At 30.5% G+C, this 25,503-nt stretch overlaps 4 protein-coding genes across 4 annotated transcripts; 1 reads left to right on the top strand and 3 right to left on the bottom strand.

Annotated features, from left to right (window-relative positions):
- Positions 1 to 887: 887 nt before the first annotated feature.
- MONOS_15967 (uncharacterized protein) lies at positions 888 to 1,832 on the bottom strand (the record flags this gene model as incomplete). Its single annotated transcript, XM_067868871.1, has 2 exons — positions 888 to 1,303; positions 1,403 to 1,832. The coding sequence occupies 2 exons, from the start codon at positions 1,830 to 1,832 to the stop codon at positions 888 to 890; spliced, it is 846 nt and encodes a 281-aa protein (XP_067729290.1).
- A 3,826-nt stretch (positions 1,833 to 5,658) lies between these two features.
- On the bottom strand, positions 5,659 to 6,393 carry MONOS_15966 (putative DDE superfamily endonuclease; the record flags this gene model as incomplete). The annotated part of the gene is made up of 1 exon (XM_067868870.1): positions 5,659 to 6,393. One exon carries the CDS (start codon positions 6,391 to 6,393, stop codon positions 5,659 to 5,661), a length of 735 nt encoding a protein of 244 aa, XP_067729289.1.
- A 3,078-nt stretch (positions 6,394 to 9,471) lies between these two features.
- Positions 9,472 to 10,844, top strand: MONOS_15965 (putative DDE superfamily endonuclease; the record flags this gene model as incomplete). The annotated part of the gene is made up of 2 exons (XM_067868869.1): positions 9,472 to 9,624; positions 9,831 to 10,844. 2 exons carry the CDS (start codon positions 9,472 to 9,474, stop codon positions 10,842 to 10,844), a joined length of 1,167 nt encoding a protein of 388 aa, XP_067729288.1.
- A 13,718-nt stretch (positions 10,845 to 24,562) lies between these two features.
- On the bottom strand, positions 24,563 to 25,440 carry MONOS_16198 (uncharacterized protein; the record flags this gene model as incomplete). The annotated part of the gene is made up of 4 exons (XM_067869113.1): positions 24,563 to 24,728; positions 24,801 to 24,947; positions 25,014 to 25,273; positions 25,333 to 25,440. The coding sequence occupies 4 exons, from the start codon at positions 25,438 to 25,440 to the stop codon at positions 24,563 to 24,565; spliced, it is 681 nt and encodes a 226-aa protein (XP_067729287.1).
- Between the last annotated feature and the right edge of the window lie 63 nt (positions 25,441 to 25,503).

Here is a 25,503-nt window from a genome sequence, read left to right as displayed (position 1 = left end):
CATTTTGTTCGTGATCATCAATAAATATCATTCATACACAAAAACAACAATGAAATAAAAAGCATATCAAAAAATTACTATAGACAAACTGCTCTGTTTCAGAAAACATAAAAAACTTCTAAGAATTTCGATCAAAATAGATACATATTTTTTGATTTTTTGATCACAAATAAGATTGAGGGAAAACCGAATTGGTTGAGTCAAAACCATTAAAAAAGACATAAAACGTTTTGACTTAATCAATTCGAATTGACCCGCTCAATTCGTTTAAGGTCTAGTAGACCTTTGACGAATTTATCGGGTAATTTCGTTTTGATTCAATCAATTTGTTTTCTGTTTTTCTATTTAGTGTTGACGAACTCAATTCGGTATTTGATCTATCTTTTTTTTGATCTCAAATAAGCATATTATGGAAATGATTTGATCGTTTTTTTAGAGTTTTGTTCTTGCTGTTATTAATAGTAACTTTCACATGAATCGAACAATAAGTTTGAATAAGTGTTATTAAGTATGTTTCATTTCATTTTGAACTGATTATTGAAATTCGTTAAAGTTCAGATGATTACTACAAGTACAGTTTTAGAAGTTTCTCGTCTAAACAAACATGATCGATTTAAAAAAATAATGTGAATGAAATATATTTTTATGACAATTCCTTTTTTTATATTTATAACTTTTATCATTTCAAATTGGAGTAATTATTTTTATGAGATAAAGTTTCTAATCAACAAAGCTGTTGAAAGAAATTTTTCATAATAATTTTTTTTGTTCTTTGTTTAAATTAAGTGTTCATTTTAAAAAATAAAACAATTTGAACAAAACCAAGTGTTTTTATTATTATTGATATTGAAGTGAAAAATTTTTAATATATTGTATTTATATATCAATTAATCATTTCGCTGGTTTAATAATAATTGTAGCGGACTCAGAATTTGCGTATTTTGAGTAGCTGAAGATGAAGATGAAGATGAAGATGAAGATGAAGATGAAGATGAAGATGAAGATGAAGATGAAGATGAAGATGAAGATGAAGATGCAGAAGCTGATGATAAAGATGAAGAGGAAGCAGGAAAAACTGGAAAAGGAGCAGAAGAAGACGGCAAGAAAATGTTTGTTGATTTCCATTGCCCAGGGAGAAACCAATCAAATGAGTGATCACTTGATTGTGCATCTGGAATTTCTCTTTCTCTTTCTCTTTCCAATCGACAAACCCTTTCTTCTTCTCTTTGGCTCTCAAGTTGTTCTCTTTCTTCTTCTCCTCTGCTTATGGCATGATCAATGGCGACTAAATTCTGTGTTTGCCCTATCAATTAACAAAAAAAAATATGGTTAATGTGAATGTTCAAAAAATGTTTTATTTGCATAAAAAACAAAGTTATGGTTAATATTTCAATTAGTAAACCTTCTCTTTGGGCTCCTAGAGAAGAAATTCTGGGTGCTGGCATATTTCCAGGATTCAATTTATTTTTGATTTTCGTGTTGTATCTTTCATTTGCAATCCGTTTTGCTTCTTTTTTCTGTAAATAATCGTAAACCAAACTGTCCAAAAATCGTTGATTTGCTTCTTCGTCTTTTTTAGTGAGAGGGTTTTGAAGAATGTGATAATTAGTGAGACAACAAGCAACGAAAAAGTACTCTCCGATTTTTTCAACATCGAAAGGCCAAGGATGACGAAAGACAGAGAATAATGTCTTAAGTCTTCCGAAAAAACGTTCAACAATAACCCTTTTTGATGAAATTTCCTTTGTCCCAACTGGTTTGCTAATGATGGCCCCCAGCTCTGGTCTTGCACCCACATAAGCTGAATCTGCGAGTATTTTCGATCCTTCCATTTTGTCCTAGAACTTTGGACAGTGCTCTTTATACACGCTGTAATCGTGTGTTGAACCTGTGTAAACCTCGGTTATAGTGCTCACAGTGCCCTTCCTTGGATTTACTCCAACTTCCACTTTAACGCAATAGTAATGATGCTTTCCACTATAGAACTTCTTTCCTTCCTTCAGTTTTCATCCTGGTCTGCAAATAGGAATCACTGTGCAATCTAGTACAATTCCAACATCCTTCATTTCATCCAACCTGTCTTTGCGAAATGTTAGAAATAAATCTGCCAATTGGTGTTTGAGAGAAGATGTTATTGAATGTAACAATCTGTTTGTCGCACTCTGAGAATCGTAGAAAGGGGAAGCAAGCGAAAAGGTTAGTGTTGGTGAACCATGATGCAAAAAATTCAGAAGCAAAAACAAATGCTCCTCCAAAGTGTTAATTGCTCTGTCTCTTCCACGGTGGTAAGGAGATTCTTTTTGCAGTAGTAATAACAATAGATCGAATTCATTTCTTGAAAACCCTGACAATCGAAAAAATGAGCGAGATGGATCTTCAAGTTTTTCACAAGCTATTTCAATGATAGAACGTTGAACTTTTTCTGTTTTGATTTGCAGAGCTTTCGGTAAAACATTACGTTTTTCGACACTTTCAAGAATGCTTTCAATGTTGATTTGGGACATGATGTTCACTTTTCAAAAGCGTTATTAACAATATATCCCATTAATTGAGGTTTTTTTTGAAGGATCATTTTCCCAACATTTATTTCAATGGTTGTGAGAAATTCAATACTGTATTTTCTAAATCTAATTCGTATTATGAAAAACTTTTGTGAAAAAGAATCGACTTATGAAAATTGATTATATTAAATCGTCAAAGGTCTAGTGGACCTTAGACGAATTGAGCGGGTCAATTCGAATTGATTAAGTCAAAACGTTTTCAGTCAATTTTAATGGTTTTGACTCAATCAATTCGGTTTTCCCTCAATCTTTTTTGTGATCAAAAAATCAAAAATTATATATCAAGTTTGATCATAATTATGAGTAGTTTTTTCTGTTTTCTGTTACAGAGTGGTTTGTTTTAAACTGTTTTTTGAAACGTTCACTTATTTATTGTCTTTTATTTGTTTATTGGTTCTTTTTTGTTGCATAATGAAAATAAGTCCGTCACGAACAAAGTTCATTTTTCTGCAAATACGAATGATATTATAAGATGTTAACTTCTGAATTCACATTATGCTATCGGCTTGATAAAAAAAATTCAATGCTGTATTTTTTTTCCATTCATTTTTCAGTTAAATTGTTTCAATTTTTAAAAGTTTTCATTTAAACCATGAAACTTAATGATCGATGTTTTTTGCGTCTTTCATTTGAAGCAATTCAAACAGACATTTCTTTTAAGCTATTTTTTTATTTTAATTGATAAATTTTTCTAATTGAAGTCAAAATTTTAATTTATCAAGAAATATTTTTATCTTTTTTCACACTTAAGATCGTTATGTTTAATATGTTTAAAGCATCCTAAATTTACATATAAAAGTGAATAATAAGAGTTTTATTTGTTTAAATCTCAAAAATTGATACAATATTTTGATATAAAAATCCAAAAAAGTTGAAATTAAGAAATATTGACTTTTTCAAGAAATGTGTTCAACAATTGAATGAAAATGAAATATTTATAAATATAATAATTTTTAAAAATGAAAAAAACAAATAATCAAAAACTGTGATTTTGATTGATCTCACACCCAGAATTGATTCAATCGGTTTTGACTCAATCAAAACGGTTTTGAGTCTCACTTTTTGATTTTTTATGTAACTTATTGGTATTAGTCAAATCGAATACCGCATTACTTAATAATTTCGTTTTAGTTCTAGTAGATTTTAAACGAAATTACCTAATCAATACCCGTTAGCTCCGTCTAAGACCAATAAGTGGTTCATAAAACCTAAAAGTTAGTCTCAAAACCGTTTTGATTGAGTCAAGACCGATTGATTCAATTCTGGGTGCATGATCAATCAAAATTACAGCTTTTGTTAACTTGTTTTTTTCATTTTTGAAATCATTTTATATATAAAAATTTTAATTTCATTTAATAATAATATATATTTCATCGAAAAAGTCGAAATTTCTTTTTTTCTGAATTTTTTTGGATTTTCACATTTGAATTTTGAATCAGTTTTTTCGATTAAAACAAGCAAAACTCTAATTTCTAACTCTTACAAGTATATTTTTGATGCTTTTTCTTGTTAAACATAAAGATCTTAAGTGTGAAAAAAGATAAAAATATTTTTTGAAAAATTTAAAATTTTGACTTCAATTACAAAAGTTTTTTAATAAAAATAAAAAAATAGCTTTAAAGCAATGTCTGTTTGAATTGCTTCAAATGAAAGTCGCAAAAAACATCGATCATTAAGTTTCATGGTTTAAATGAAAACTTTTAAAAATTGAAACAATTTAACAAAAAAATGAATGAATAAATAAATATAGAATAGATTGTTTTTGAGCAAACAAATAAATCAATGCAAATGCAAAAGCAAATATCAATTCATATCAATCTTATTTGCAAAAAAATGTTCTTTGCTCTTTTAGGACTTCTTATCATTTTGCAACAAAAAAGAACTAATAATCATTAAAATGACAATTAATAAGTTAACATTTCAAAAAACAGTTAAAAACAAACCACTCTGTAACAGAAAACAGAAAAAACTACTCATAATTATGATCAAACTTGATATATAATTTTTGATTTTATGATCACAAAATAGATTGAGGGAAAACCGAATTGATTGAGTCAAAATCATTAAAATAGACAAAAAAACGTTTTGACTTAATCAATTCGAATTGAGCCGCTCAATTCGTTTAAGGTCTAGTAGAACTTGATTGATTTGACTGAGTCGCGAAAATGTGATTCAGTCAAATCGATTTTTGTCTGGTTTATCGAATTTATCTATTTTTAATCGAATTTCCCTCTATCTCACATGTTTTCAGAGTCGGAATTATCAATTAAATTTGTTTTGAGTGTTGTGATCTTAACTTTTTTTGTTTTGTTTATTTCTTCACCAATGTTTTTAGTTGTGTTTTAGAATTTGGTTTGTGTGTTTATTAGATATTATAAAAGCCATTTTTGATCAGTTTTTACACTTTTATCTATTTTTCATACTATGTATTTATATCAAGTTTATACGCATTTTTTGTAAGGATTACCAACTTTTAAACAAAAAAAACAACAGTTATAGCTTATTTGAATGTATTTTTTAATATTTGCATATACGTGTTTGTTAAAATGTTCATTTTCATTTATTTCATATTTTCATTTTTTATTTTAAGCTTTAAAGAGTTAAAAACAATTTTCAATCAAATTTTTTTATATTTTTATGTATGTTTAATAATAACAAAAACAAATATTATCTAAAACATCAAAAGTGTATTATGATTATAAAAAAAGGTGATGAAGGTGAATGTTTATATAAAAAAATAAGAAAAAACTCATTTTTTATTTGCTAAAAGAAATTGTAAAGGCGATTCACTTACTCTTTTTCTTTTCTCATCAGATGATGAACATGAAGAAGAAGGAAAAGTTGAAGAAGAAGATTGTTGAAGAAGGCGAAGACTTTTCCATTGGTTCGGAATGAACCATGTGCCAACAACATTATTTCTTTCATCTTCTATTTCATCATTTTCACTATTCAACATAATAATTTCATTCCTTTTTTCTTTTTCTTCAATAGAAATTTTCTTTTTCTTTTCCTTTTCTTCTTTCTCTTCTTCTTTCTCTTCTTTTTCACTATTTTGGGTTTGTTGGTCATCAGAATCACCTAAAAAAGATAGTTATGGTTATTGAAATAAGAAAAAGAAGAAATAAAACGTTATAAAGAATAATATGGGTAAAAAATAAAAATTCACGCCAGCTTCTTCTGCAAGCAGAACTGTAATTCTAGAAGTTGGAGAGGCCTCTGGGTTGAGTCTATTTTTAAGTTTAGCCCGATATCTATCGTTGACAAGTCTCCTTGCTTCTGTTTTTCTTGTTGTAATTAGGTATCGTTCATTGATGAACCTCTGATTGGCTTCGCAGTCAAGTCCAGTTAATGGGTTGTGAAGGATGTGGAAGTTTGTCAGTGCGCATGTAACAATGAAGTAGTCAGCAATCTTTTCGACCTGAAATGGCCAATTGTGGCGAAAGACAGCGAAGAGAGTCTTCAAACGACCAAAATAACGCTCGACTATGACTCGCCGCGATGCCAGCTGAGGAGTTCCGACAGGTTTCGTAATATATGCATCCAAATCAGCCCTCGCCCCGATGTATGCCGAGTCCGCAAGCACCTTTGAGCCCCCAAGCTGCGCCTTAAATTGTGGGAAATGCTCCTTGAAGATGGAAAAGTCATGTGTTGAACCGGTATGAATAGAACTGACAGTGCTGGCTGTTCCGGTGCGCGGGTAAACACCAACTTCAGCCTTCACGCAGTAAATATGATGCTTCCCGCTGAAGAATTTTGTTCCAAACTGTAAGCTTCCAGCAGGCCTGTTGATTGGAAGAACTGTGCAGTCAACCACAACACCCACATCTCTCATATCATCCAATCTATCTGGTCGAAATGTGATAAACAAATCTATCAGATTGACTTTTATATTTTGAACAATGCTGTGAAGTAGTTTAATTGTTGAATTTTGTGTTTCATAAAAAGAAGAAACGAGAAAATGAGTGAAGGATGTTGATCCAAGATGTAAAAAATTCAAAAGAAGAAAAAGTTGATCCTCAAATTTTTCAATTGTTTTTTCTTTACCTCGATGAAGAGGGATTTCTTTGCTTAATAACTGATAAAGCAAATCAAATTCAAAACGAGCAAATCCAGTGAGTCGGAAAAATGCATGAGTTTTATCAATTTTCATATATTTGCAAGCAGATTCGATAAGGGATTTTTTTGCAGTTGAAGGAGTGATGTGCACTGGTGCAGTGATAGCATTTCTCTTTTCCACTCTCTCTAAAATGTCTAAAAAAGTTGATTGTTACATTTTGTGAAAAAAATAGAAACAAGCAAGTGAAATGACCCTTTAAAGATTTTTTTTTTAAAGTGATCATGACACCCAGAATTGAAAACATCGGATGTGACTGAGTCACATCCAATTTGACTGCGTCTTAATGGCATTAGATCGATCTTATTGGATGTTGACCGATCTAATGCCACTTGACGCAGTCAAATTAATTAAGTTCTAGTTGAACTTTTTCGAATTGAGTGCATAATTTTGATTTGACTCAATCAATTTGCATTTAGTCAATCTTATTTGAATTGACTTAATCAAATCTGATTTGAATAGATCTTTTTTTGATCTTTTTTGAAAACAATTATGAGTCAATTACGATCAAGATATTGACTCATTTTTTCAAACTCTCTTCCTTGTCAGCAGATTTTTAAAATACAACAAGTTTGTGAATTCTTTTTTTGATTGTTTTAAGTGTTTATTGTTTATTATCAACATCTCTTCTTCCGATTCGGATCATAATGAACAATTTGAAACTTACGTTTTAAACACGAGCAAGAGATGATCACAGTTGAAATTTAATATATATCTGTATTTCAGAAAAACAAAAAGCTCTTTCGATCCAATTTCGTTAACTTTTTTGTTATTGTTGGTTTTTTGTTTCATTTCATTTTTATTACTATATTTTGTATAGAAAATTAAAAAATATATAGAAATTTTATTGATGAACACAATTTTTGTTTTTTATTCAAAAAAAAAAATTAGAATTGGAAATATTAATTATTTAAGATTATTGAAAAGATGAGATGGTTGCTTAAAGAAGTTAAAGAAAAATTAAATGATAATCACTTTTTATTCAGCAACGATTGAAGAACAGATGGGGGTTTATTTTGTTTTGAACCAACAGAAGAGGAAGAAGAAGCAGTTGATGAAGATGATGATGAAAAGGAAGAAGAAGGTTGTGATTGTGAAAATGAAGGAAAAGGTTGAGTTGAAGATGGAGAAAAAATACTTATCGACTTCAATTGCTGCGGAAGGTGCCAAGCTTGTGAATTATCACAATTTTGATTTTCATCAAAATCATTTCTTTCTTTTTCCAAAACCTGTTCCCTTTGCTCGCTTCTTTGTACTAAAACTTCGCTATTCGCTCTTTCTCTTCTTTCTTTAGCTTTTTCTGCTTCGTACGCCCTTTGATCATCATCAGAAGCATCTAAAATAAAAAAAATATGGTAAAATGATGTTTATAAAAATGAAAAAATTGTAATAAAAAATAAAAAATAATGGTAAAAAAGTAAAAGATAAGCTTCCAATTTCTGCCAAAATTGTAGTTATTGTGGGTGTCAGTGTATTTTCTGGATTGAGTTTATTTTTCATTTTGGCGAAATATCGAGCATTAGCCACCTTCTTTGCATCAACTTTTCTCAAGTAATTCGAATATAACTCCTCCAAAAACAATGAATTTGCTTCAAAATCCTTATTTGTGAGTGGATTGTGCAAGATATGAAAGTTTGTGAGGCAGCAAGCCACTGAAAAATAGTCCCCAACACGCTCCATTTCAAAAACCCACGGATGACGGAAGACAGAAAAGAGAGTTTTGAGCCTTCCAAGAAATCTTTCAACAATAACACGATGAGATGCAAGCTCAGGAGTTCCAACGGGCTTTGTAATAATCGCCCCAAGCTCTGGTTTCGCTCCTGTGTAAGCGGAATCGGCCAAAATCTTTGCTCCTCCAAGCTTTTGAACAAATGTGGGGTGATGTTCTTTGAAAATAATGAAATCGCGAGTTGACCCAGAGTAGATAGAACTGATTGTACTTGCTGTCCCCACCTTGGGGTTCACTCCCACCTCCGCCTTGACACAATAGATGTGATGCTTCCCTGAGTAGTATTTTTTTCCAAACTCCAACCTCCCTCCAGGCCTGTTTGTAGGTATTACTGTGCAGTCAAGCACAATTCCCACCTCCTTTATTTGCTCTAATCGATCTGGACGAAATGAAAGAAAAAGATTTGCAAGTTGAGGTTTTAAATTTGATGCTGTTGAATGAAGAAGTCGAACAGTTGATGTTTGAGATTCGTGTTTTGATTGAGATATGACGTGAGTTAAAGAAATGGAGCCGTGGTGAAGAAAAACTAACAAAAGAAAAAGTTGTTCATCCAAAGATTCGATTGATTTTGCCCTTCCACGATGAGGTTGGGCTGATGATGAGGGAAGACGAAGAAGCAAGTCGAATTCATAACGAACAAACCCAGTCAGTCGGTGAAAACCGAAAGATGGGTCAGAAAATTTTTTACAAAATTTATCGATGATTGATTGCTGATCATCATCAGATTTAATCTCGACATGAGATGGCATCACATTTCTTTTCTCCACGCTCTTCAAAATATCGAAAAATGGAGATTGAGACATGAATGATGAAGTTTCAAAAAAGTTAAATACAAAAACACCCATTAATAACAATTATTATCGATCATATTCGCACCCACAATTATAGTAATTTGCTTTGACTCAATCAAATCGATTTGTCTCGATCTAATTTGCATTATATTTAACTTATCTGCTTTAGCAAAGGCAAATAATATATGACCAGTTCAAATCGCATAAGTTATAGTCGGGGAGGAAACCCGATCCATTTTTGATCAAAAATTTTGATTAATGTTTTTGATCAAAACAATGGAAAAGAAACCTTCTCTTGTCAGAATTAAAGCATCGAGTGATATGCGTTCAATTGGAGATGAATTTGTCAAGGCCTTGTATGCCTATGATATTTTGCAATACTCCGGTCGTGAAATAAAGGAAAGCGGGTTAATTTCGAGAGGATGTTTGGTGAGAGCCTTGACAGCAAGAAAAGAAGGGAGAGATTTAAGAAAAAATGGTAGACCAACATTGTTAACAAAAGCAAAAGAAGATGAGTTAGAATAGAGGATTTTGGAGGACATAAGGATCGGAATTTATCACACGAAACGAAATATTATGCAAATGGTGTGAAAATATGTGTTTTCATCATTTTTTTAACTTTTTTTGTATTTCAGGCAAATGAATTACTGTGCAAAAAAAGAAGCGAAGGAGAAGAAATCAAGACTGTGGATAAGCATTGGGTTGATCGTTTTTTGTTAAGACATAAAAAAATCAACTTGCAAAAGCCGAAACCGCTACCCATTGGAAGGGCTGCACATTCATGTAAAGCAGTATTAATTCCGTTTTTCGACGCCTACGAAAAATATTGCTTCAAGGTGAAACCAATACCTCAATTGATGTTCAATATTGATGAAACATCAACAGTTTTTTCAGCTTTATCAGAAGAACAGGTCGCTTCATCTTCTTCTGTTCCTTCATCAATCACTCCAGAATCGTCTCTGCCAACATCCACATCAATCATTTTAATGACAAGCGCCGATGGGTGCAGATACCTTGCACCAATTCTCATTCCCTTCAAAACAATTCCAGCAGAATATCTTCTTGCCACAACCTCAACTGAAGTTTTTATCCCAACCACGTCAGGCCATTTAACATCATCATTATTCGCTGAATTGTTTAAAAAAATATTTTTGCCAGAAATAAACAAAAAACGGTGCGCCATTGGAAAGCAATATGATCATGCTATGCTGGTCATGGATGGAGGTGTGGGCCATTTCAGCGATGAAATGAAAAAAGTTTGCAGAGACAGTTTAATAGATTTGATAAAACTTCCATCTCACACCTCTCATATTCTTCAGCCCAACGACCAATTTGTGTTTACGAGTTTAAAGAGGAATTTCAGCAAGGCAACGGAAAGCGGGAAGGCTACGACGGCTGCGGAGAGAAGAGAAGCATTCATTCGAACTTTAAAAAATGGACTATCAGCTGCTAGTTACCCCTCAACGATAATTGCTTCGTGGAGGATTTGTGGTTTATTTCCAATAGAAAAAAATGAAGTTTTGAATCGCTTACCTGATGCCCCTCCTCAATGGGCTGCCTCACAAATAAATCCTAAAAGAGCACCAGAAGGTGCTTCATATGGAGCAGTCTATTATTCATCTGACGACGGTCATCAACTTTTTGCTTAAATTATTGCTTTTTCTCAATTTCTGTTAATTATCCAGTTATTTGAATTTCTGTTTAAGAAAATCGTGTTTATTATTTTATTCAGGTTTTTTTTACTGGAAACAGTGCATTTTTCATATATTGAACATGTTTTTTTCAGAGAAAAAAACTTTAATTTTCATCAATTTTTCATAAATGTTTTTCAGATCATTGGGTCGGGTTTCCTCCCTGGATCGGGTTTCCTCCCCGACTATGGAGTTGAGATTTAACGAATTGAGCGGGTCAATATGAATTGATCAAATCAAAACGTTTTTGGTTTGTTTTATTGGTTTTGACTCAATCAATTCGGTTTTCCCTCAATCTTATTTGTGATCAAAAAATCAAAAAATATGTATCTATTTTGATCGAAATTCTTAGAAGTTTTTTATGTTTTCTGAAACAGAGCAGTTTGTCTATAGTAATTTTTTGATATGCTTTTTATTTCATTGTTGTTTTTGTGTATGAATGATATTTATTGATGATCACGAACAAAATGTCGATAAATTTGGTGATTGATATTTTGGTTTTTTCCATTGAAATTACACATTTTTTACTTATTCGCATTCATTGTAATAGCCGCTGATTTTGAAATAGTTGAGAAACCCAATGATTTAAGTTAATTTCTGTTTTTGATGGATGTTTTCCTCAGAAAAATAAAGTTTGTTCATTTTTTTATGAACAATGTGTGAAATTTAACGATTTTATTCATTTTTATGTAATTATTTGAATAGATGTGTTTTCAATGAATAATTTTGTTGTTTAAGTCATTTGAATCTGTGTTTTTCTTTTCTTTTTAATTCAATTTTTTATAACCTTGGTCTATTTTGATCATTATATTTGAACACTTCAAATCAATAAATAATAATCAAAAGAATGATATACACTTTTTATTTTTTGAATTCATTCTATTTTGACAGATAGAAAATTGAATAAAGAATTATGAAAAAATCAAAACATAGAATCTTTCGTTTTTTTAATAAAAAACATTCACATAGACCTGTGCGACAAGTGGCAAAATTTGTCAGTAACCGACACAGGTGACCGACAGGACAATTATTACCGATCACAACCATTATTTTTTTTATATTTTCTTTTTTGGGAGTGTTTTTTCGAACAGAAAAATAAAATATTTTAATATTTTTTCATTCAAATAATTAACAGAATGTTTCATGTTCCAACAAAATTTTCTTATTTTGTTGGAACATGGCAGGAAATATTTGTTTCAACAAAATGAAAGAAAGAAAGAAAACTGTAAGAGAAGAAAAGAAATCAATAGAATTTTTTGTCTTTGTCGAGCATGATCAAAAATATTTGATAAAGAAATATTAAATATTTTTTGCAATATTTTTGAAAATTCTATATATCAAATTTTCCAAAATATATTTTTCACTGACAAGATCTGTGAAACATGGATTTTTTATGTCACTGGAAGTCACTTCTGTCACTGACATTACATTTTGTTAATGAAATAAACACGTACTAAATAGAAACAGAGTAACAAAATAACTTGTCGAGCATATGAAATGTTTGAGATTTCATTTTTCCATCTCTTTCAACCATAACTTTTCGTTTGATATCTTGTAGTCCTTCTTTTTAAAAGCAAAAAGCAAATACATATTCAAAAAATATCTGAAGAATGCTCATTGTAAGACTTTTTAAATTAATGATCGTTTGAAGATGGATATATTTGTAAATTTCATTATTTCATTAATTTTTGTTTGTTTGACTCATTTTTCAATTTTCTTCATGTGATGTGATTTTATCCTTGAAAATGCATATCTTATTTTATTATGAAAACATGTCTTTCAAAGTTTTTGAATGTTCGTTCCGGATCTTTTTCGAAATAAAGGATGAAATTCTCATTTTTTAAAATGGAAGAAAAAAGCATTATCAATGACTTAATGGAGCATTTGAACTAGTGATGAAGATAAAAGTGTGTGCAGCCCTTGAACAAAGAAATCGAACAAATTCACTCATATGTAACAAGTGGGCAGAGTTTATTCTATTAGTTGAACAGAAAGTGCTGAATTTTAATCATAAAAATGTGTGTCATTCTAAGAAATTAATGAAATAATGATCAATCAATACTCGCAAGGAGAATGCTGATTTTATTATATATATATTTTTTTTGATTGCTGGAAAATTGATATTAAAACAGAACATTCATTCAACTTCTCAGAATTCTTCACGAATGCAACACGATTCATGTTTGCTTGATATTTTATTCACATAGCTAATCATCCTCGATGTAATTTTTCTTTCTTTGCACTCTCCATTCATATGCAATGTGAAAATAAACAGATTCTATGAAAATAAATGGAAAGATTTAAAGAAATAATTCCAATTGAAAAGAAGTGAGAAAAACCAGTAGAAAAGAATGAAATTTTTTAAAGGAGAAGATGAAAGGCAGCTGGAAGTTATGAAAGAAAAATGAAGGATGGAATTCATTATTTTTTCCCCCAAAACGTTGAAGTTACAAATTTCTTGTAGATGTTTTCTGAAAAAGAAAAGAATTGTGTGGAATAATCTTCAATGCAATTTTCTCTATATATTAATGTAATTAGGTTTCACTTCATTTTTTAAAGAAATTATTAAAAATAAAAAAACATTCTCAAACCATCAAGCGCATGTTTTCAATTTTGTGAAATGAACAAGTAAGATGACATTTTTGAGGCAAAAAATAAAATGAAATGAATCTGGTCAAACATTCACATAATAATTAGAAAATTTCAATGACAAATCATCAATATTATTTTCTTCGTTAAAAAATCGAATCAATTCTCGGATGCAAGCTACGATATCTTCGCATCCTTCTTCTGCCATCTTTTCAAAAAACTTCATTTTTGTCACTTTTCTTTTCTCTTCCTTCGTTTTGTCTTTCTCCTCTTCTTTCAATCCACTTGAAATTTTCAAAAAAAACTTCAATCCATTAAATGTCATTCCGTCAATAAACGTTGGCTGCTGCATCCCCTCCAAAACATCATCAACAGCTCCTCCCTTCAACAGCTTATCAACTTTCACAACTCTTCTCTCTGCTGATTTTATCATTGGATAAGTGCACCAGTTACTAATTCCGCTGCGATTATTCTTAGCTGCTCGAACTATACAGGAATTCCACTTATAATCAAAACAAATTCTTCATTCTGCAATTGGCACCCGCCAAAATAAATCGAGAATGCCTAAAGCCATCTCATCAAAGCAAGCTCTTCTTTTGTCTCTTTTCCCTCTTTCTCCGCTTCCTTCTCTCTCTTCCAATCCACACACTTCACCGACTCTTCCAACTCTCTTTCTCCCTCACGCAGAAAATGCAGCTCATTTACAATCACTCCCACAAAGCTGCTGTTATTGTATAATCTCCTGATAAAAAAAAAACAACCAAGCGAACTGATAAGCAAGTTACGTCAGATTGTGATACTCCTGATGATTTCTGTTATCTAATTTAAATACAGCTCTTTTTTGATTTCCCAATCAGAATCATATAAAAACAATCAAATCGAAAAATAAGAAATATCAAAAATGAAAAAGAAGTACTCAAACGTGACATCCAATGTTGCTCAATACCTACAATGCCATTTCCACTTCCTTTTGAATCTCCTCGTTTTCCTCTTTCTTCGATCCAACTTTCAGCAGACAGCGCACACAGACGGAAATCGATTCCAACGAAATTCTTACATTCAGAAAAACACAGCATTCGCTGATGCCAACAGGAAGCTTTTCATTTTTCCCATTCTTTCCCTTCTTTCCTTCAATTCTGATCATCTCTTTTATTCTTTTTTTCAACAAAGACTTTCTCAAGCAACAAATCCATATATTTTTAATGAAATTGCAGTATTTCATGTGCTTCAGCAATACAAACGCATTTTCCAAACACATTTCCTTTTTTTCAATCATTTTGTTTATTTTATCATACGATTCTGCCTTGAAAATGGATATGAATTCTTCCTTATTCATTCCATCAACAATTTCATTTATTTTTTCGATCTTTTGTTTCTGTTCATCCTCAGTGCAATACTCAAGCTCAAGATTCAATTCCGAATAAAAAACAAGGAAAGAAATGCAATAACCATGAATTCAATAGCAATAATGGATCCAAACCTTTGAATTTTTATTTGAAATATATCTTTCGCATTTTCATCATTGATTTCATTCAGGAAACGATATAATTTCTTCATAAATGTTGTATTTGAACATGCTTGAATTTAATGAATTAAAGAAAAGTCGAATCAAAAATTGCTCATGACAACATTTGTGTTAGCACTTCTTATAAAAAGATAAAATGATTCACAACTCATTAGTTGTAAAATAATGTTTTATGAATCTGTTTATGTTATAATGGATTGAACGATCAATGATATAAAAAAAAGAAATATTTGAAATTAAATTTAATTGAATTGTTTCATGCGACAAAAGCGATTTTGTGACAAAAAAATGTTTTTTTTTTTTGGTGACCGACAGCAACAAAAATTCGCTTGTCGTGTCGCACAGGTCTACATTCACATTATAATATATGTGAAATATAATTCATTTATTCTTTAAATATTGAAAGATATGAACAACTTAATTTTTGAAACTTTCTATTGATCTCACACCCAGAATTGAATCAATCGGTCTTGACTCAATCAAAACGGTTTTAAGTCTCACTTTTTGATTTTTTATGTAACTTATTGGTATTAGTCAAATCGAATACCACATTACTGAGTCATTTCGTTTTAGTTCTACTAGAACTTAAACGAAATTACTTAATCAATACCCGTTAGCTTAATCAAATACCAATTAGTGGTTCATAAAACCAAAAAGTTTGACTCAAAACCGTTTTGATTGAGTCAAGACAGATTGATTCAATTCTGGGTGTATGATCACATGAAAATCAATAAAATAAAGAGTTATGTTTTTGTCAATTTTTCATCAATACATGAATAATATAATATAAGAATTATTATAAAAATTATTTCCTTTAAAAAATACGAAAGTTTCAATGTTTTGACTTTTTCAAAATTCTTCATATTTCAATTATTATTTGAAAAAAACATTATTTCGTAAAGTTATTCTGTTCTTTTCATTTTTTTGTTAATAATAAATAGTTATGAAGCGAAAAAAAATTTAATGATCATTAAAGAATCAAAAATAATAAACATTATTGAAAAGAAAAGAAAAAAACGATAGTTACAACAAAAAAGTTTCTAATAACTCTGACATAGCTTTAAACAAACATTTCAAATGAAAAAAAGAATAAATATCACTTAAGTTGTTTGTTATTCAAAAAAGGCTTCATGAAAACAATTGTCAAATCAAAAACATGTTCTCAAAATAAAACTGAAATAAAAGAAAGGAAATAACAAACATTTCCACCTTTCAAAATACTAAAAAACTAATGTTTGAATATTAAAAGCCATTTTCCAAACGATCAACAAATAAAAACGTCAGAAACAAAACTATTGACATATTATTTATGATCCAAAAAAAACCTAACGCAAATATATTAATAATATATTAAAGATTCACATATTTAAAAATAACTGAAAACAAGCTGTTTTCAAACCGAAAATAGAAAAAACATCAAATAGTTATGATCAAAATTGATATATAATTTTTGTATTTTTGATCACAAATAAGATTGAGGGAAAACCGAATTGATTGAGTCAAAACCAATAAGACAAACGAAAAACGTTTTGACTTTGTCAATTCGAATTGACCCGCTCAATTCATTTAAGGTCTACTGCATATCAGCTCGATGTAGTCTAGTCGGTTAGGATTTAGGATTTTCACTCCTGAGACCCGGGTTCGATTCCCGGCATCGAGGAAATTTTTTGAGATTTTTAATTTTTTTTATTTCTTTTCATATGAAAAAAAAAATTTAACAAATTTATTTTATTGGGGAAAAGTTGAATGATGCTTTAAAATAATAATATTAATTTTTTTGAGTAATATTGTTAGATGAAGATGATTACTTTCAGTTTGTCCTGATTTGATTGGAGATAATTGCTCAAATGATTTTTTTTGGATTGAATTGTGAATTAAAAATTTTTCGTTGAACAGCAGAATGTTTTTACCTTTTATTGCGCTTTTAACAAACTGAATAAATATGTTTATTTATTTTTTCCTTTCGTTTTCAAGAATATACCGTCTTTGTCAATGTTCAAAATCTTTGAAATATCTTTTAAGATGTTTGCATACATTGCATTGCTTTTCCAAACCCCCAATCTTTCAGCCTCATATTTATTCTATTCTAATTATCTTATTCAAGTCCATCATAATTTCACAAACTGAATGGAAAATATAAATTACAAGTTTTCAATTCGCCTTGATGAACAAGACGTTGAAGGATCAAATAACCTGCACTCAGAAATCAGCGAATTCCTGTTAGAAGATATATAGAACGAAGAATTTGAAGGGCGTAGAATTTGGCTAACATTTGGTGAATAATCCAATGTTTGTACTTAGCTGGAGGAATTGAAAAGGAGATTAGGAATCCACTTTTTTTCCGATAACTCGGAAATAGATGAATGAAAAAAAGGCAGGTTAAAGAGATAGTTTGAAAATTTGCTGGAGAATCTATTTAAAAACGAAGGAATCAATGAAAAGCATTGAAATAAAGATGTTATTTAAGAGAAAATTAACATTATCAATATGATAAGTATTGAAATGGTTTCAAACAAAAAATAATGCTGAAAGTTTTTTATCATTTCTTTATTGCTATTGACTTGTCTTTTGATTTATTCAGGCTATTGAAAAGAAAAACTGCGTGAAAATGAAAGGTAGGGTGCCTTGGAGGAAGGGAAATAGGGTCAGTAATTTATCATATCCCCTTTTTTTTATCGGGACCTAAATTTTCTGGCTCTCAAGAGCGCTTTTAGAAAAAAATAAATAACAGAAAATTATTAATATATTATTATAAGCTATTCCTGAAAATATTTTTTCATATTTTTATTTTAGTGAAAAGATCTGGTGTTTTTTGTTTTATTTTTCAGATCAAAGACTTGCTCGTATTTTCACGAGCTTTTTGTTTTGAGATTTTTAAGTGTTGTTTTTGTTATTGAACATAACTTCTTTATAATTTTGGTTATTTTTCATTGTTTAACACTTCGTTTTTTTATTATTTTTTTCATTTCACTAAATTTCGATAAAATTTAAAATAAATTGTGAAATTAGAGTTACCATGTTTTTGTTCATTGAAGAATAGTTAAAAAACTGATTGTTATGTTTATCACCAAAATTTTGAAATGAAAAAATATGATTTGAAGTTAAAAACACAAAAATACACAAAAACATGTTTATTTTAATAATAATCACGATCATTGAAAATTGAAGATTTTCTTTTTTCTGATATCCGTTATTTGTTGATAATTTACATCCTTACCATTTTGAATAAACGAAAAAACTTATTTTTTCAAATGTATTCTTCATTTTATCGAAATTTAGTGAAATGAAAAAAATAATAAAAAAACGAAGTGTTAAACAATGAAAAATAACCAAAATTATAAAGAAGTTATGTTCAATAACAAAAACAACACTTAAAAATCTCAAAGCAAAAAGCTCGTGAAAATACGAGCAAGTCTTTGATCTGAAAAATAAAACAAAAAACACCAGATCTTTTCACTAAAATAAAAATATGAAAAAATATTTTCAGGAATAGCTTATAATAATATATTAATAATTTTCTGTTATTTATTTTTTTCTAAAAGCGCTCTTGAGAGCCAGAAAATTTAGGTCCCGATAAAAAAAAGGGGATATGATAAATTACTGACCCTATGTTCGGATGAGATGAGGAAAATCAGAGAAGGATTGAATATATAAGATGGAAAAAGAACAGATGATGAAGAATAAAGACCTTCTTTTAACAGGCTTTGCTAATTTATTTGGAAAAGAGAAAGTGTCTGGCTGATGAGATGCAACAAAAACAGAATTTTTCACATCAAAGAATAAAGAGAAAGAAATGCAGGAAAAATGTGGTTAGCGGATGAGAAGAAGACGGAATTGAGTCATTGGAAGAGGAGTGAGAAGTTAAAGAAGAGGAGGAAGAAACAAAGAAAGCAAGAGAAAGATAGAGCTTGGAGCAAACGAAGAAGAAGAGGCAAGTCAAATCAATTGCAGATCAGAAGAAAAGAGAGAGGAAGGAGAAAAAAGGAAAAAGAAGGAGATGATCAAAGAGATGAGAGAACGAAAGTAAATAAAGAGCAGAGATGAAGAATGAAAGTTCCAAAACTGAAAAAGGAAAAGGAGCAATAGTAGAAGGAAAGAAAGAAGAAGTTGAAGATTGAGACAAGCATTGGGAAGAACAAAGAGAAAGAGCGATGGACAATGTTGGAAGAAAAGCTAAGGCATTGGAGAAATAGATGAAGAGATTCACAGAAGACGAAGTGGAAACTTTTTGAAGACAATTGTTTCATTTTCTTAAAAAAATGAATACAAATATGAAAACGAAAGGGATAATATTTCCATCGAAAAAGTTCGTCATTGCCAGTAATTTTTGTGTTTGCTGAATTGAAGGTGAGAGTCTTTGCGGGAGTGAAAGTGGAGAGGAGGAGAGTGAGGGAGGCATCGCTGAAGGGAGCAATGCATCCGAGAGCATACTCAACTGTGGCACAGGGGCTTTGCTGTGTTTTGCCACAGGCATCGACATCATTTCCACCATTTGCAACGATTTTGTTCTGGTTGATGATAGGAAGCCAGCTATTATATTCAGCATTATCAGCTTGTCCATTATTATACACTCTTTTTGATTCTGTTGTTGATCCACATTGCTGGAATGGGGATTGTGTAATATCACTTCCGTAAAAGAACACATCATTTCCTCACCCATTTTTGGTAGTGTTGCAATCGAAGAAACAAAAAATGATGAATCTTATTTCATTCATCCAATTGAAGGTTGCATCCAAATAAATACCAGAGCTGCCACGTGTTGATGAAGTTGATGTCAATTTGTTGTTTATAAACTGGCAATTATTAACCAAAAATTGATTTGGCTTCACTTGAGGAGGCCAATTGAATGTGAGAGAATCAGCAGAATTGTTAAATGAATTAGCAATACACTTGCATTTGGTGAACAAAAATTGGCAAGTTGAAGTCATATTTTCGAGCCAGAAATACCAACCAGTTCCGCACCAATTTGTTATTGAACAACCTTCCACTCTGTTATCTGAAATAACCCAAACAGATTGTGATTGAGGATACCATATAGTAGTAGCTCCTCCATGTGAAGCTGAACAGTTTGGGGATTTGGATTTTTCAATGTTGATGTTTTAACAAAATTTAATCACACAACGATTCGGCGTGATAGATGGTTGAACAATTATTAAATATGGAGCATTATATATATATATATATATATATATATATATATATATTGTTCCAAACTTTTCTGCTTTCATGTAATGATGTATGCGAAAACCCGAACATTTGCAAAAACCCGCACTCTTTGGATTTTTGGAAACATCATAAAATTTTTTGTGTTAAAGTAAAGTCTTTTTTAATAAACACATGAAATTATGAATGAATTTTTAATAAGAATGAAAATGCATTTGTTATAATGGGAGAAATTCCATATTTAATTCTCAAAAAGCCAAAAATATTGCAGAAATCAGTCAATTGAAAATATCCAAATTTTTGAAATGCAAAAAGTGAAGACAGAAAATATGAATAATTCCAGAAAAAAATATTTTCGAAGAAACAGAACAAATCGAATGGAATCTCGCGGTGAGATATCTGGTATAAATGGAAGGCCACGATATTTAACAAAGGAAGAAAAAGAGAAGCTTGTTCAAATTATATTGAATTGGCACAATGTTTTGAAGCAACCATCAATTTATGACATTCCTTTTTTAGTATGATTTTTATGTTTTGAAATTCTCAACTTATTTTTTTTAATCAAGGGAAGACAAATTCGAATCGAAAGATCTCCGGCTTCGTCTGAATATATCGAAACACCGAGTCTAAGATGGGTTTACGATTTTTTATCAAGGCAAAAACTATTGCGAATGATAAATCCAGTTCGACTTGATCATGCACGCTTGAGAGCATCGTTAAAAGAAAATATACAGTCTTTTCTTTCTCATTTGCGAACTTTGATGCTGAAGAAAAAATACCATCCTTCGTTAATATTACAATTGGACGAAATAAGTTGTCAGTCCAATTGTCGTCATCATAGGAAAAGAATTGCTAATGAAAAATGCAAATACTTGCCATGTTTAGAAACACCTCCTCTTCGTCAATTAACTCTTTTATTCATTGTGAGAGCTGATGGATATCATCTCCCCACTCATCTTCTTTTAAGTTCAAAATATGAAAAAGAAATCAACGAACAATGGAATGACTATTCGTTCGTATTGCATTCAACTCAAAAAGGATGGATGACAAAGGAACTGTTTGAAAAAATTATGTTAGAACATGTTCTTCCTTTCATACAGAAGCAAAGAAAAATTGTAGAAAGAATTCGACAATGTCAATATGAAATATGCCAAAAGAAATCTGGTGAATTGAAAACGAAAGAAAAAAGGTTAGAAAATTGCGAACAGAAAATGAAAAAGAATGAGACTTGTGAAAAAACAACACAACAAAATTTTCAAGACGAAGACGATCATGAATCAATAGCATTGCATTCATCAGCTGGATCAGAACTATTTCCAACAGATAACTCAGATTCACCGTCAAAATCCCCACGATCCAGAGATCAGTGTGATAATGAAAAAAGTCCCAAGGAATCCATTTGTTCTGACAAACTGGAACTTTCGAATACAATGTATTCGGAAGGAGATCGAATTCAAGAATTGCAGCAACTGCAACAATCGGCATCTGACACTTCAAAAGAATTTTCAGAGTGTGAAAATTCTATTCGAATCAAAAAGAGTTTTCAAATTCCATCAGATGGATTTCCTAAAGTTGATGTTAGTGAAATTTCAAACTTTCGTGATGAAACTCATTCTAATTGTTCTGATGAAGGAATATTTCTATTTGAAGAAGATGATAATAGAGATTGGTGGATTAAGAATGACGCTCATCTGCAGAAAGCAAACTTAGCGAAAAAAGAAATAACTCAATATGAAAAAATATCTGAAGAAAAAACAAGCCATTCATTTCCTTCTGCTTTAATTATTCTTGACGGCCATTCTTCAAGACAAAATATCCAGCTGTGGCAAAAGTTTTCTGAAGAAAACGTTGATGTCGTTGTGCTACCAGCACACACATCACATATTCTTCAGCCACTTGATCTCGGACCTAATGCTGCACTCTAAAAGCAATTGAAAAATGTTCGAAATGAACCAAGTGTGAGCAAAATGAAAACAGAATTTTTAGCTTTTGTCCAAGCCATCGCAGATTGCTCTTATTATGCGATGGCCCCAAGAGTAATACGTCATGGGTTCTACGAAGCTGAAATAACGTCTTCTCGAATATCTCACGTTCTGAGGCGCACTTTGGATAACCTGCCTTTCGGCGTAAAACCGGCTAGACAGACGAACCGATGGTCCATCTCTGGTAAACAAATTACATCAACAGCAGTTCTGAAGGAATGGCAAGCTTTTGAAGAGAAAAAGTCTATTGATGATAATGAAAGAGTTGAGAATGTTCATATGAAAAATATAAATCAAAAAACAAGAAAAAAATAAAAAGGAAAGACTTTTATCTTCAAATATAACTTCTACTGATTCTAAGCTTTCAAACCTCACTTCTATTGAAAACACTAGCGAAGATACTGAGCCTGACGATAACTCATGTTCAACAGATTTCGAATCAGATCCAACTGATTCACAAGAAGGTGAAGAAAATATTTTGGTCGTTCATGTTTTCAGAAGAAAAAACAAACAGAAAAGATTTATTTTGTGCCGGTCAGATCATTTGGATGAAGCAGATGGTCGAAAACAAGTTTCTGATTTGTCAAGTTCTTCTAATTATTCTGAAGAAGAATCTTCAGAAACTGATCATCATTCCGACAGATTAAACAAATTGAAAGAAAAGAAAAAAAGAGATCTTGACAGCAGTGAATATATAGAAGAAGATCTTTCATCAAGCAACGAAGAAGAAGGTTCAAATGGAAAAAATTGCTCAAAAAATATTCCATGAGATCAGTGAAAGGTTTGCCCAAAAGATTATCCGAGCAATATGTTCTTTTTACGGATTCTGATGAAAGTGAAAATAATCCAAAGAAATGATTTGTGAGAAATAAACTATCGTGAAAAGTTGAAAAACATAACAAACCTTTTCAATCTCTTCATATCAAACAATAATCATTCAGGAAATCACTATGCAATTTGATTGTCAAACATTTTATTAATTGCTTTGTTTCCTACTACAAGTTTCAATAATTCTTGATAAAGAATCAGTATAACTATATTTTTTCTTAAAAAGCAAGGATAAGCATTTTCAATGAAAAGAAACAATAATTTTCAGAAAAAAAAGAAATAAAAACATTTTTGAAAAAAGAAAAACAAAACAGAAAAACAATATATATCATTTTCAGATTTAAAAATAAATCGCATAATAGTCAATGTTCAAAATTTTTCGACAAAAAAAATAAGTGATCCGCAAACCTGCAACAATAAAAATAAACTTATTTCATTGAAAAACTTGTCGAAAAAAATCCACTATGAATTGTCGAACTGCTGTCAATGAAAATAACAAAATAATATTTTTTTGATATCAAAATCAAAATCAAACATGAAGAACAAACCACATAAATGCGGTTCTTTTAAGTTGAATAATTTATGAAACATTGTTGGATTGAAATAATTTTATTATGGGTTTTGAACCCATTGTTTAGATTGAAAACAATGTGATGATCGGGCTTATGATAAATATGCAATTTCATTTCCATTTGAAGTTATAATGCAATAATGGTATTCTTTAGAATCTCATCTATTTCATCTATTGACATTTTTCATATTTTTTTCAGTTTAAAAAGAAAATAAGATAAATGTTATTATTTTCCTATTTTTTTCATGTTATAGAAGTGATTTTCATGTTTCGGTGTAAGAATGTATTTATATTTTCAGTTAATTCTTTGGCATTTTATTATCTGAGAAAAGATTTCTATTTTTCTGTTTTTTTCACTTCGCATTATAAAAAGATGTCAAAGACAAAAATTCTTTAAAAGTTGAGTGATATTTGTTGCAAACAAAAAAAGAATGAAATCATTGAAAGATAACATCAAAATAAAAATGAGAAGTTTCAAAATTTTTCTCCAACTGAAAATTGTACCAAAATAGTTAATTTTCAAGAATAAAAATGAATTTTTGAAATCGACATCGAGTTATAACAAAAATAAACATCATTTTATTAATTTCCAACAACTTTTTTATTATTCAAGATGATATGTGCGGGTTTTTGCAAATGTTCGGGTTTTCCACCATACTATAATTATAAGTCGAAAATTGTTTTGTTTAAAACACATTGCAAAATTGTTTCAAAAAGAAAAGATTCAAAAATGTTTCGTGAAACAACATTCTGAAAGCAAAAAATTCCGTTCCAAATATGCATGTTTATTGAAATAAACAGGAGTATTTTTAAATAACCCCAACAAATTTTTAATAATTATGCAATTTGAATTATTTGATCCAATCTGCATAATATCTATTGTATCTATTATTATTTATTTTCTATAAAAATTATAAAGATAATTAATTTTATTTCCAACTTATCTTTTTAGGTGTTGAATTTTTCTAAAAACAAAAATAATTCTCATAAATTATTTGTAAAATGCAATAATTCAAAGCTATCTATTTGCATCTGCAAAAAAGCTAGCTCTGCTTTTTGGTTGTTTTTGTCGAGAAGACATTCTTTCGGAAGGGTAGTACGAATAAGAATTTGACGAAGCAGTTTTTTTGCATGGCCCCTCTGATGCAATGCTTGTTTTGTGCTTCAACGCATCACAACGATTCCTATCAAAATTAAAAAGATTAATTAAGATTTGAATAAACGGATAAAAAAAAAAGAAAGAAAAGAAAACGCACTTGTAGGTATTTCCATCGCATCCGCAAACATTCATTGATTCTTCTGTTTGTCTTGAAAGAGGTGCTTTACAGCGAGTTGGAGGCATAACGCACACTCCAATTGGAGTGCTTTTCTGATAATTTGTTGGACATTTGCTTTCAGGATATCTGTTTTGAACATAAATTAAAATAAGTCCTTATTTATTTTTTATTTTGTATAATATTCTTACAAACAGACAAAAAGCACCCTCTGGGCATTGATCATCGTTGATGCACCCATCAGTTGGCTCATCAGGAAAATGAGCGAGTAGTCCTATTAGCTGTTCTTCAACATCCGTTTCTTTTGTTGCGATAAGGGGATATAGTTGATTCTTTTTTGTTTGCGAATTGTTGAATATTGTTTGGTTTAAATGGCATCTTCCAATATGCCGCACATTTATCCCTCTTGAATGAGCTTCGCATGTGCTGTTAAACTGCCTTCCGAAACAATCACACTTTGAACATGTATGCAAATCAAAATTCGCTTTCAAAAAAAACATATGACAAATCAAACCACAGATTGCCTCCTTTCACTTGAACATTCCAATTTGAGAGGCTTTAAAATACACAAGCCAGGTGTATTTTCATCACACGAAAATGGTCCTTCTTTTAAACAAAACATTCTTCGAGAAAGGGCTAAATGCGAACAATCTTTGTTTGAGAAGCAATGAAACAAAGAGTTTTC

This window comes from Monocercomonoides exilis (genome assembly GCF_001643675.1).
Source record: "Monocercomonoides exilis strain PA203 chromosome Unknown scaffold17-1647472, whole genome shotgun sequence".
NCBI lineage: Eukaryota > Preaxostyla > Oxymonadida > Polymastigidae > Monocercomonoides > Monocercomonoides exilis.
The sequence above is the reverse complement of the archived record's forward strand: the minus strand, read 5'-3'. Positions and strand labels throughout refer to the sequence as shown.